The following is a 14222-nucleotide window of genomic DNA, read 5'->3' as shown; positions in this document are numbered from 1 at the left end:
CAGGCAATCTAGTGGATGATATTGTAACAGTGTTGTGTGGTGACAGATGGTAGTTACGCTTCTGGTGAGCACAGCGTAACATATAGAGAAGTCGAATCACTATGTTGTACGCCTGAAACTCGTGTGACATTGTGTGTCAAGTATACTCAAATTTTTAAATATTACAAAACGAAGGACATGAGTAGTAAATCTTATTGACTATATTCAGACTCAGCTGTGAAAAATTGTCAGACTTGAAAACTGGTTAGAAAAAGAATTTTGTGATAAAATGTTAACTTTGAGAGTATTTGCTAGTAATTCCTGTGCTAATGATCATTCAGTATTCTGAACACAGTATGATTCTTATTTAGACTATAGCCGGATTGTGATGTTTAAGCCCTTAGCTGTATACCATTCAGATTCAACTTGGCCGGGGCCGGTTTGCATGTGAAATTTAAATTTGGTTCCCCAGCATGATGCAACAAGTGTCCCTACCTTCTTCCCCCACACCAGGCTGGCCACAGGAAAGATGGCTCCCCGGCTTTCCCAGCTCCTCTGATGATTAGCACACCTCACAGTTCGAAACATTCCAGACTAATCACATCTCTTCTAGTTATCACAGGGTGCTTTAAAAAAAATACTGATAAACTGACATGAGAAACTCATTTCAGTAATAGGATTCACATTTCTTGTTTTGAATGTCTCCTTTGGAATATTTTTGAAATATTAAGGCCTCTTACCTCGGTATTTCCCCCACTTAAAAGTCATTTAGTAATTGAACATAACCCAAAGGAATAAATTTATTGTTTGTGTGTGAACCATTAATTTGTCTAAAACCTTAGATTGTATGAAGATAATAAAAATGAGAAAACACACAAATCCCTTTGCTATTTCCTCAGAGGGTGCTTAGAGGCTGTCTTTCCACATCGTACCCCAGATACTCTTACTCACTACGGTTTCCCTGTACAGCCCTGTTTTGTGCCCATCCCCACTGTAGCAGGATAAAACGTGTTCCAGGAACACTTGTGTTAATCAGGGTAGCACAGCTGCTGTAACACACAGCCCCCAAAGTTCGGAGGCCAACACGGTAGAAGGTTACTTCTAGATCCCATAACAGGCCAGGGTAGATGTTTGTCCAGTGGCCTTCCACATGGCGCTTCAAAGACCTCCGTCCTGTGGCTCTGTCACCCCCATTACTCAGAGGCCTCTCCTCAACCCTCCTTGCCCAGCCAGCAGGTGGAGGAAGAGCGTAGGTGGAGGATTACTCAGGAGGGATTTACACCACGCCAAGCTCAAACGTGGCATCCAGGGTTTCTTCTCACATTCCACTGGCCAGGACTCAGGCCATGAGATCACACCTAGCTGCAGGAGAGGCTGGGAAATGTAGGGTTGCTGTGTGACACATTAAATAGCATTTCTTTAAGGACATTGTCATAGTTGCGCTGGGATTCTGCAATCCTCCTAGTGTCCTTCTAGCCTTCAGGTCCATGGTGATGTAAATAACGTTTTAGTTCATCAACGGAGGATCTAACCCCACACGTAATGAAATTAAGTAGGAAAATAAAACAAAATAAAGGTGACAAATTCTGTTTTGAAACATGATCCATTCTTAAATTGTGAACTGCCTGTATGGGTTTAATCCTGTGTTTACTACCCTGAGTACGCATGCCTAACTCCATTTTCCAGGACCCTTTGTCTGCTCTGCAGGAACATTTTCTTATATAATCTACAGGCCCCTCGGGTCAAACAGCCCAGCAGCAGCTAAGAACAATGACGTTAAATTATCCTCCCTGATTCACTTTTATGTAACAATCAAATGTACCACAGAGCCCTCTAGATCACAGAGACAGCCAAAATCACTGTTTTCATCGGGTCCTCTGACTTTGTAGTCAGGTTTTCTCCTGCAGAGAGACACAGCAGAAAGTACAGATAGTGGCCCAGAATTCAACCATGTGCTTTACCTTACATTTTCTTTTCATCTGATCAAGTGGTTTTCTGATGACTGAGACAACCTTCATGCTATTGGAAGAACCAATATTCAGGCGAGAGTTTAAATGATGGCTGCCTTCTTGGCAACATCTACTTTTCAATATCTGCATATTTATAGACTATTCTGAAGAGCGATGACTTTGCTATAAGCTTTGGTTGTGTTTAGAATTGACTAGATCCACTAACATCTTTCTTTTACATTCACAAGTACTCTGAAAACTTGTTCCCAACACATTCTTTTATGAAAACAGGAGTGAAAGTATTCCATGCAAAAAGTAGTTCAGAAGAACAGTGTAGAAAAATAATAGGGCAATAAACAAGAATACATTTGTGAGTCGGTGTTATGTGTCAGACGCTGTAGTAAAAGCATTTTTTGAATTGTGGAATTTCAACAACAACTCTAGGAGATGTATACTATTATTCTCCAGTTAAAAATAAGAAAACAGGCTCATAGAGAATACATTTCTTTCCCAGAGTCTCAAAACCCCTCGTTCAAAACTAGAACCTTCTTGCTTCAAAGCTTCTGACTCTTTCTACTGCACTATGCCTCTTTAAGATCTATCCAAATTTGGGGTTTTGTTTTTTTTTTAATTTTAAAATGGTTAATTCCTAAACAAGTACCAACAGGAGGCAGCTCTGTGCAGGTAACCTGATTGACGCCTATAGATCACTGGTGCCTCATGGTTTGAGGAGTATCAGTTGACCTACCTCTGACCCCTTGGTGCCTAGGTTTCCACCTGGAGCAACATTTGAGTGAAGTTGCGTTGCAGACGGCCCTTGCAAGCTCCTCGAGGCACTATGCTGGTCGGTCCTTCCAGATATTCCGGGCGCTCAAGCAACCTCTGTCAGCACACGCCTTGTCTGACCTTCTCTCCAGACTGGTGGAGGTGATCGGAGAACATGGAGATGAGATTCAGGTATGGAAGGAAAGACCGCTGAATGTGTTCTCCTTCTCTCATGTCAAAGATGAAGCCTTAACAGCTTTCTTTGAGCCTTCTTTCTCTCACAATTATTCCAACCATTTGGGCATATATAATTTATTTAAAAAAAATTTTAGAGATTAATTTTTATATTTACAAAAAGCACTTCAAGGAGCATTGTTCTGGAAATCCAGTAGCTATTGTTTTATTGAGCCAACCACTGAAAACCCCTTGGGGACTCCTTGGTGGTTTTTGTTGTTGGTTTTATTTGACAGGGAATCGGGGAATTATTTGTATTGTTTTTGTCTTTTTGTCACCGAGCTAGGATGCAGTTGTGCTGTCTCCCTACACAGAGAAGGGATCTCCATTGTGTCTATGCAAAGCACCACCCCTCTCTGTATAGCTAGCCTTCAGTACACTGAGAGAGCTGAAGAAGTAATGGAGGGAGTAGATACCACAAGAAGAAAGACCCTTGGGTAGAGCCCAAGGACTGGGGAGCTGGTTGAAAGCCAAGGGCATTACAAGCTCTGCAGCTTGAGCCAAGCCCTTCTTTCCCTTCTTTTCCATCAGAAAAGTTACTACAACCTAGGAGACCTGCACACCTGTGAACTCTAGCCTCTTTTCCTCTTTCCGGCCATTGGATGTGCTCTTCAAAATACCGCTGAGGCACAGCCCTTCTCATACCTCAGCTCTTCATCTCTGGCTGAGACATTGCCACTCTGTCTTTCAAATGCCCACCATCCCCCTCAGCAAGGGGCCATGACTGCCATCTTTAGCCTTGCCCTCTCCCTGTTGGATTTCAAATGACATTGAGCTGTTCAGGACCTCAGATCTCGGGAAATAGATCTTTGTGACTACCTGCTAACGGCTAAGCCATCTGCATTTCCTAAGGGGCCCTTAAAATTTGTTTTTAGACTTGGTCAGTTACAGTAACAATGGCTGTCTAGCCCTCAATGATATTAACATTAGACTGAATAAAGTTTGCGTTAATTAAATTTATCTTCAGGAAGTGAGCAGGAGTTTTAAGCAGTACAAAATGTTATCTTTGCATGTCTGGCAGGGTTACGTAATGGAGGCACTCCTTACGTTGGAAGCTGCTGTGGATAACCTGTCTGACTGCTTGAAGAACAGCGATCTCTTAACGGTATTATCTCGGTGAGAAGCAGCTTCATGACTCCTGAAATCAAATAGGCTGGACTGAATATTTGAGAGATGCCTGCACTTTGGGCAAAGTCCAAAGAACACATCTAGTTTTTGATATATGACTTCTTCTTTAGTTTAAAAAAAGAGAGAAAGTTATGGGGCACCCAATATATACACATTATATAAGTATTTTTAAACATCAGGAAGATAGAGGAGAAATGTTACTTCAAAATAATACAAATATTAATGGTTTTTCATTTTCTGTGTTATGTCTTTGAGTACTTTTTCAAATTTTATTTAATAATCATCCTATTTATTACATTATAAGCAGAAACCAAAACTAAATGTTATTTTTTGAACGAATATATACAAAACTCATCTGAACCATCACTATAAAAACAGCTAGAATTAATGTTGATTTTACTTGAATAAATCCCTATCTTAGGATCTTTCTTTTTTATTTTTGTTCCTTTTGCCCCTGCCAATGTTTAATTACCCATTTCAAATCGTTCACAATTCTGTATTCTCTTTGTGTAATTGAGCTCATTTTGCTTGAAATTGAGTCAGTAATGTTATCATAAATCACGCTGAGCCTTGTTTCACTTTTAAGTTGAGCATTTTTTTTATGGATAGGTGATTTTAGTATGATTCCTAACATCATACACATTTTCTATATAAACCTGCAGGTTTATCTCAGTAAGAATTTAACAAGAATGCTGATAAAGAGTTTTATCTTTTCAGCCTGAAATAGGCTTAGAGATCATTTCTCATAGATATTTTATAAGCATAAAAAATTTCCTTTGATGCAGTTACTTTTTTCTTTCTAGATAATATCCTTTCCATTTCTGTTCTTATCAGTTAATAGAATATTAAACTGTGTGCCTATCAGGTATACTCTATTTCTAAATTACTCCTGCCCAAAGTCAAAGAAAAATATAAATGAAAGATCAGGAAACTCTACCACCAACTGCTCTTCTTTAGCCTTTCCATAAGTATAAGTCAGTATTAGGTTTTGTTATTTTGTTCGTGAGGCTTCTCATTGTTTTGTTTTTCATAGCTTTAAGTTTAGGAATAGGAAATTTATTCCTGTAAGCTTAAGGGTATGGAAAAAAAAGAATAGACAGTATTTTCAAAGAACGATTTCCCTACCTTACCGTTTGACAGTGGATCTTAAAAGGACTGGCTCTTCATTGAAGCATGTTGGCTTTCTTTTGAACTTTTTTACTTTTATACCCAGCTCTTCATCACCAGATTTAAGCTCTAGCACTAAACTAACAGCAAGCAGAAAGAGCACAGGACAACTAAATGTGAACCCTGGGGCGGCCAGTGGCAACACGGCAACCGCAGAACGGAGCCGGCATCAAAGAAGCTTTTCTGTGCCCAAGAAATTTGGTGTTGTCGACCGATCCTCAGACCCACCCCGGAGTGCCACACTGGACAGAATTCAGGCTTGTACCCAACAAGGCCTGTCCTCAAAAACAAGAAGCTCATCTTCCTTGAAGGACAGCCTCTCAGACCCATCACACATAAACCATCCAACCAACTTGTTGGCCACCATCTTTTGGGTCACAGTGGCCTTGATGGAATCTGATTTTGAGTTTGAATACCTAATGGCCTTGAGGCTGTTGAACAGGCTACTGGCTCACATGCCACTTGATAAAGCTGAGAACCGAGAAAAACTTGAGAAACTCCAGGCACAGCTCAAGTGGTCAGACTTCTCAGGGTTGCAGCAGCTGCTGCTAAAAGGATTCACCTCCCTCACCACCACCGACCTGACCCTGCAGCTTTTCAGTTTACTCACACCAGTATCCAAAGTATCCATGGTGGATTCGTCCCAAGCCATCGGTAAGGCCAACATCACTCATTCTCTTGCAGTTCTGGTGGTGGTTGTGTTAGTGTTGAGCATAATATGGTAATGGGCTTCGTACCTTCAAGAATTCTGTTTAGAAATTGTTCTTTGGGAATAGTTTGTCATTTCTTACTTAAAACTATTTAAATTGTGGGAGGCATGTTTAAGGCAACAGCATAAAAGGGGCAGAAGTAATATATTAATGATTTCTTTGTGTTTTCCAGATCAAATCACAGGTACTGTCAGTTTATTCCATTGTTCTTGTACAGATAAACCTTTTTTCTCTTTTTTCTTAAATCATAAATCTTTTTTGTTTTCTTAGCTTTTTTTTCCCCCTCTTGAAAATTTGCTTGGTTCCCTATCATTTTGGATCAAGCCAAATCACCAGCCATATTTTTAATACCATGGCATGTGGCCCAGACTTCTTTTCATGAAGGTAGAGCTTAACACAGTGGTACTAAGCCATTACTTAACCATTTTAAAGAGTCTTTTTGATTACATTACATGAGTAAGACTTAAATTGGTTGGCCTACATCCTCTCATACAAGCTTTTCATAAAACATGGTTTTTGATAAAAGTTTCAAACTAGCGCTTCAGTTCACTTTAATCTGCTTTTTAAAATCTCTGCCAGTCATCCTGATTTACAGCCCATAGCAAGACGGTCACCATATCTCAGAATTACCCATCTACTTCAAGTTCCTCCTCTATAATTGGTGTCATTGTGGTTGTACCCTTTTTTTCCTGGATTTTGTGTTAGATCACAGTAAAGCTGGTTCAAAAAACTGCTTTTGCATCACCTTGGGAAAAAAATCTGCAATATTCCTTCCCACGGTTAGCAGTTAAAATGCACCATATTCAGCTATCTCCACTGCATCTTCTCTGATCCAGGGTTTCCACTGAACGTGTTGTGTCTCCTGCCCCAGCTGATCCAGCATTTTGAAAATCCCAATCAGTTCTGCAAGGATATAGCCGAAAGGATTGCTCAGGTATGATTTCTGGCACCACACTCATGTGGATCCATACAGGCCTTCCAGAAGGTCCAATGCTAAGCAGAAATTGCCCTGAAAGGGAAATGAGTTTCACAAAACCTGAAAATTATAACTGATATGGCTAGTAATTTACATCGCTGAGTAGCCAATGCACATTGTCCTGTGGTTTCATTATTGAGAAGACAGGTGGAAAGAATCTGTGAAAATTATATTAGCTAATGACTAAGACAAGCACTTCTGCATCTTGCACACACACAAAAAGTATCAGTGTGTTTTCCAGGTTCCAAAGCAAAATTGCAAACATTGCAATCTTACAGCAAAATTTCTGACACATCTTCCTGCTCATCAGGCTATTTTATCCCTCATTGATTCTCTTCTCTTAAAAGGTGTGTTTGGAAGAAAAGAATCCCAAACTTTCCAATCTTGCACATGTCATGACTCTTTATAAAACACACAGCTACACGAGGGACTGTGCCACATGGGTCAACGTGGTCTGCCGATACCTTCATGAAGCATATACTGACATTACCTTGAATATGGTGACCTACCTGGCAGAGGTAAGCTCTTCAATCAAGGATACCCACTATAGTTTTCATGGGTAAAAAATTTATATGGAATGGATAATAATCTCTTCGTTTATTGAGTGAGTGCCTATTATATATTATCATAGATGCTGTATGGAAGCATTTTACGTCCTCACAACAATGCAGTGGTGAGGATGCTATCCTCAAAGAATCTGAGGCCCAACCAGGTTAAATAATCTGCCATATGTTTAAGGTGGCAGAGCCAGCCTTTGAACTGGGGTATACCCGCCTCAAAAACTTAAATTCCTTCTTTTTACTACACTAATACCTGTCAGTACCTTCCAGAAATGGGGAAATTGTATCCTAATTACTCCAGGTGTTCAAATCTTATTTAAGGAGTTACTGTGTGACTTGATATGTTTAATGGTTGTTTGCTCTAAACGAATTAGCAAAGCACCCATTTTGAAATAAGCCTTTTATCTTCACCTTTAAGTTTGTTTTTTAAACTTGAATGGGATTTTCATCCTCATACAACTGTGTTTCTAGCACATTGGTTCCAAGCCCCATGTCCTTCATCCTGGAAATACACAGCATATCAGACAAGTGATGAAATGTATTCTGGTAGCACCTCTGGTCACTCACTAGCTTAACACACAAGGTCGTGAAATCTAAGTGAAATGGCCGTAACAGCCACCTTGGTTTAGCATATTCATCGTTGCTTTTGCTTGAGGGATGTGCATGCATACCTCTTGCTAGGGCCTTTTCAGAAGTGACAAGGATGGTACATTCTAACTTCTCTTTGTTATGTCACCAGTACAGGGTGCAGATAGGCTAGAGTCAATCATCCTCTGAAAGGCTCCACAAGACTGAACTCTTGTACCTGGAAGAGGGTCCTTGCCCTATCCATCAACACTGATAGTTGATCTGCAGGATTTTGATTTGCAATCTGGGTCAGCAGTATGTGAGCTGCATTCAGACTGTCAACAGCCAAAGGTTCTTTCCACACCCCATCCCATCCTGGCACTTTAAGGAGCCTCTCTTATATGCCACCCTGCTGCTTTGGATAATCACCTTGGTCACATCCGTCCCTGCAAGAATTACTAAGAAAGCACACACATGCCTCAGCTCACAGGAAATACTGGGATAACCAACGTAAATGCCCTGCTTATGAAGGCAGACGATGCCTTTTTTAAAACAAAGTGAAGTGTAAGTTAGCAAGGAGGTAAGACTTGCTTGGATCACTAGACATAAGGTTTCAAAAATACAAATGGGATGTGGCATATACATACATACATATTATTCAGACTTAAAGAGGAATAAAGCATCGACACATGGCATAACATGGATGAACCTTGAAAACATCACGCTAAGTGGACGAAGCCAGACGCAAAAGGACAAATATAACAGGAACCCACTTCTATGAGGTGCATAGAATCGGCAAATCTGTAGTGATAGAAAGTAGAATAGTGGTCACCAGGGGTTGGGGACGGGGTAATGGAGGCTTAGCGTTTTACATTTAACAGAGTTTTCATTTGGGATGATGAACAAATTCTGGAAATAAATAGTGGCCATGGTTACACAACAGTATGAATATACTTCGCGCTACTGAATTGTACACTTAACAGTGGTCAGAGTGGTAAATTTATGTTATGTACATTTTACCACAATAAAAATAAATAAGAATGGATTATCTAATTTGTTCTATTGAGGCTTTGTCACAAAATGTCACTGAAAATTTTATTATAAACTTCACTTGCTATAGTATATATTAATTCCTAGTTCAAGTACTCGTGTGTTCTTTCAGGTGTTGGCCAGGCACATACATGTAATTTTGGGTAGCTACGGTCAGTATTTCCGGTGAGCCTGCTCTGTTCACGTAGCATTAACTTTGTGCTCACATAGTGTCACGTTCAACAACTGTGGGATTCTAACAGCTTAATGTAACCCAATTTGCTTAAACATCTCTCCTGTTGCTTATATTCATAATCTTTTTCTATTACAAATGGTCCTTTTATGTAGACTTCTTATCGGATAACATCCAGGTGATTTCTTCTGGTGGCATTTCTCAAAGTAACTATTCAGGTAAAGGGCATGGATACATGAATACATTATTTAGTTCTACACATTTGGGAAATTGGTCTTCACAGAGATTTCCCCTATTTACAATACTGCCAACAGTGTATAAGCGTGTTTTCCTATATCCTCGCTACATTTTATTATCCCTTTTATTCCTTTTTTCGGTTTTATGTTTTTATTGGTACTTTAAAATTATTCTCTTTGTGTATGTCCTTTCTAGGAATAATGTTCACTTTTCCATGCACTAGATTTGCCAAATTGTTCATTTCCTCATGTGTTAACTGCTCAGTTATTTCTTCTGACCACTTTTGATGTGGAATTTCAGCATCTATTTGAATCATTTCTGCGGTTCTTTGTTTTGAACAGTAACTTTTTATCATGATGTCTGTCACATAAATCTTCTCATTATTTTGCTTTCTTTTTTTAAAATTGTGTTGATATCATAGTATATGTCCCTAAAAGAAAGTTTAGTAGGTACAGAAAAGTGGGGAAAAGAACAGGAGGGGGAGATAAAAAAAAAAAATCATCCAAAATCATTATGTTATCTAGAGAGAAACACTGTTAACATTTTGTTAGATTTCTTTCCATTGTTATTTCTCTGTAACACCCACCCATTCACATCGATTTTGGCATCATCTACTATACAGAAATTGCATATCCTTCCTCTTTGACTTAATATTATTTGATAGCCTTTACTATCTTTAAAAATGTCATTCTCGGGTGCCTGGGTGGCTCAGTCAGTTAAGCGTCTGCCTTTGGCTTAGGTCATGATCCCAGGGTCCTGGGATCGAGTCCTGCACTGGGCTCCCTGCTCAGCAGGGAGTCTGCTTCTCCCTCTCCCTCTACCCTTCCCCCCGCTCATTCTCTCTCTCTGTCTCTCTCAAATAAATAAAAATCTTTAAAATGTCATTCTCTTGATTATATATTTCATCATACAATTTGCCATAATTTTGTATCCATTTCCCTAGTGTTCAACATTTATGTTGCTTACAGAGCTTTCTTGTTTAGTTTTTTGTGGGTTTATTACCATTATAAATAACGCCTTGGTGCCATCTCATATATAAATCCTAGTGTCTATAGGTTTGGAAAAGTTCCTAGAAGGATAATTACTATTTCAAAAGCTATAAACTGTTTTTAGTACTCTTGAAGCCAATTGCCACATTATCCAAGTTACATTTCCACTGATAGGTAGGAATACCCATCTTTTATCCTCAACCATACTATTATCACTTGGGAAACTTAGCCAGTTTGATAACTAATAACTTGTGTCTTTTGTGTTACTTTGTAATCTTCAGTAATTAGTGGTATTTGATGCTTTCCTTTTGAGGTTTCTTGTATTCCACTGTGGATATGATATCTATATATTCAGAACTACTTACACTGCCTTTAATGATATCTTCATTTCTTTAGTGGTTAGGATTCTCCTTTTCTTCCTAAGGAAACGTGTGCTCATAAAGGTGTGGGGAGGCATTGGTGCTCCTGTATGAGCAGGCTGGTGTCACACTGTGTCACACTGTGCCTTACCTCCCACAGCTGCTGGAGAAGGGTCTCCCCAGTATGCAGCAGCCCCTCCTCCAGGTGATCTACAGTCTGCTCAGCTACATGGACCTGTCCGTCGTCCCTGTAAAACAGTTTAATGTGGAAGTTCTGAAGACCATTGAAAAATACGTGCAAGTGAGTATTTGGATAACGTCACTTACGAACGAGGTTGTTTCCAGAGTCATTCCAGAAAGACTGAGGATCTGTAGCTTGACCTTGGCTGCACAGGCTGCACATTCGTGCGTTGGTATCTCTAACCCACTGAGAACAGTCAGTTGTGGTTGACCACACCCCGAGTGGTATAGTGAGGGGAAAGACAGGACCAGCCCTGGTGAGCTCCCGAGCCCTCAGAGGACATGTTTCTGCCTCTTGGGGCTTACAGGCTGGGTATTAAAGGCACACACCTGGCTGGGAGGGCCCAGCAGGGTTGTATTTGTAGTATCCTATTTCACAGAAGGAGAAGAAGGAACTCAGGTGTGCCAGGTTCTAGGCCAGGTGTTTCCACATGCAAAGGGTTAATTCAGGGGTTAAAATTGTCACTGTAGAGTTGAGGGAGGTGAAGTTGAGCAACTTGCCTCAGTGTGCTTGAAAATACTACAACAAATAAACAGGTGTGTGCTCGGTGAGTTGCAGAGTTCAAGGGCAGATGTGAGGTTCTGTCTGGCTAAACTCATCCACAAAGCCATACAGTGTAAATTATTTTAGACATTTTTCCCCCATCGTCACTTCAGCATCACATTGCTTGCAGACATTATTTAATGCTAAAAATGATTTCCAAGCCTTTTTTATTTTCCATTTTTCAAGTGGCATTTCTCCAAAAAGCGTCCTGCACTTAGTAGGTATTCAGTAGCCCTTTCTCACTTCACAGAAGTCGTGGGCGCCAGGGGTTCGGTTCACGTTTTTCTACAAATCATGTGCCCCTGGTAAAAAGGAAAAAAAAAAATCGTTTGACTAGGCCGCCTATTCTAACTCAGGCCTGTGGGCTATCTCTGTTACTCGATATCTTCTCTTGAATGGCGGCTAATTTCACATCCAAATCATGACCTCCCCTGTGCAGAACTTAACAGTGAAGGAAATGTGTTTTCTTTCATGTGCTCTTATTCCCAAGGCTGGGTAAATAATAATAATAACTTTTACCAAGTTAGTTTATCTATGCTCAATATTTTTGTGGGAGAAGCCCATCAGTCTGCCTGGGGTTTGTCAGGGAGACAAAGATGGCAAAACAAATGAGTCTTACAGGAAGAGTAGGCCTGGGATAAGCCGATAAGGAGGGGAAGGGCATTCCGGGACACGGGAATAACATCAGTGAAGACGCAGTGGCAAAGAGAGCTTGCCTGGTGTGAGGAACTCCAGGGGCCGCCTGGGGGAGAGTACTCCTGTGGGCTGAGTTCAGAGTGTGGACTCCACCCTGCCCACCAGAGGGAGCCCTTGAAGAAATTTAGGCAGGGAAGATTCTCGGTCTGAAGAGTTCTAGAATGATCACCATAGTTAGGGAGGGTATGCTGGACTTCAGTAGAGGCCGCAAGCAGGGAGGCCAGTTAAGAGGCCATTGAAATAGTCCACGCAGAGGCTGGGGAGGATTCAGCCGATGCACTGCCAGCAGGAATGGAGAGGGAAGCCATTTATCCGGAGGCAGGGAAAGACAGGAATTAAGAACGGCACCCAGAGTCCTGGGTTAGGTCATGAGGAAGATAGGAAGTGGGAAGACAAGAGGCGCCCAGGAAGCAAAGGTGGTGGTGGGAGCTGGGGGAGTAGGAAAACAACCAAGGAAGACCAGAAGCTGGAGGTGGGGAGAGTTTTGCGGAAGAGTGAGTGGTCGGTAGCCTAAATGCACTGGGGGACTTTTTTGCTCGTGTGGAGGAGGTACCATGTTGGCAAAAATGGTACCTTGTAATGTTAAACTTCTGTTTATTTGAATATGGACAAAATTTGCAGTTTTTGTATTTGCTTGTTTCCCAAATGTATCTCCCCTTACATATAAATTGGTTTTTTATGTCATTTGCCTTTTGCATAGGATGGAATTTGCTGCACTGTTTTCCATCCGTGAATTCTGACTGGTCATAAGAAGTTTCAGTAGCTAGCAGTAGATTCGTTTGTTTGGTTTTTTTTTAATGAAATTGTCTTTAACCATCGAATGTTTTGTTCCCTTCAGAGTGTTCACTGGAGAGAAGCTTTGAATATCCTGAAGCTGGTAGTTTCTCGATCTGCCAGCCTAGTTTTGCCTTCCTACCAGCACAGTGACCTCTCAAAGATAGAAATACATCGAGTGTGGACCAGTGCTTCTAAGGAATTACCTGGAAAAACCCTAGACTTTCACTTTGATATTTCAGAGGTATGCTCTCTGCTTCTGTCCACTTCAGCAGGGAGAAACGTGGGCAAAGGTCAGAAAGAGAGGAAAGAGAGATTTATTTTACATTTATTTCAAATTAAGTTTCCTAAGGCCTAAATTTGGTTCTGTTTTTTAAGAACACATCAAGTGTCATATTCTTTGGGGCTCCCAATTGGCAGCTTCTAAAAATAGAAGCTAGCCTCAATTATTTTTTTAAAAAATGATATTTTTAAAAAAAGATACCTTTAAAATGGAATGATCTTAAGCATTTTAAACCATGACCTTTGTATGACAGGTGTCCTATCCTATCTTCACATCCACAGCTTTGCTGTCTGAACTCCCAGCCAGACCAGCAAATGACAGATTTACAGGAATACAGAATCTGCCTTTACAGTTGCTTCCCCAAGCCACACTGCTTTCTAGACCCAGTAAAATTGCCTTAAGGGAGAGGGGAGGGAGGAGGGAAGGGACCAGTAAAACCAAGCTAAGTAGTCAGGAAGAAAAGAGAGGGTAGGAAGTACTCAGGTCTACCTGCAGCTCCGTGAATGGACATTTGGGAGGCCTGTACTTAGTCTAAGATGTGCAAATACTTTGTTTTCCTGTCTTGCTTACCCCAGGCCCCATAAGCCCACCAAAGCAGAAACTACGCTCTGTCTACTTTGTTACCAGGGTCTGGTACAGTGTCTGGTGCAAGAGAGGTACTTAACAAATATTCTTCAACACTGCTGAATGAATAAATTCACCGAAGGAATAAACCGGATCTGATTATGTGAAACTTACTGGCTCTATGAAGTGGGTTGAAGCCAGCTTGGGTTTTTTCAGGCAATGGTCTCATTGACCTTCTGTGCTTTCAGTACCCAGGTTGAGGTACTCTTGCTGCCCTTG

At 40.7% G+C, this 14222-nt stretch overlaps 1 protein-coding gene across 4 annotated transcripts in view; it reads left to right on the top strand.

Moving 5' to 3' along the window:
• FRY (FRY microtubule binding protein) overlaps positions 1-14222 on the top strand; it is a 447132-nt gene that overhangs the window by 384630 nt on the left and 48280 nt on the right. For all 4 annotated transcript variants that reach the window (XM_073894719.1, XM_073894717.1, XM_025875084.2 and 1 more), the window contains 7 exons: positions 2698-2885; positions 3949-4043; positions 5269-5876; positions 6769-6866; positions 7256-7426; positions 11003-11143; positions 13161-13340. In XM_073894719.1, coding sequence (XP_073750820.1) covers positions 2698-2885; positions 3949-4043; positions 5269-5876; positions 6769-6866; positions 7256-7426; positions 11003-11143; positions 13161-13340 — 1481 coding nt within the window. The remainder of the gene's footprint in view (positions 1-2697; positions 2886-3948; positions 4044-5268; positions 5877-6768; positions 6867-7255; positions 7427-11002; positions 11144-13160; positions 13341-14222) is intronic.

This window comes from Callorhinus ursinus, unplaced genomic scaffold (assembly GCF_003265705.2).
Source record: "Callorhinus ursinus isolate GAN/ISIS: 27379988/994484 unplaced genomic scaffold, GSC_fseal_2.0 scaffold7, whole genome shotgun sequence".
Classification (NCBI taxonomy): Eukaryota; Metazoa; Chordata; class Mammalia; order Carnivora; family Otariidae; genus Callorhinus; species Callorhinus ursinus.
This window is presented reverse-complemented; position numbering and strand designations above follow the sequence as displayed.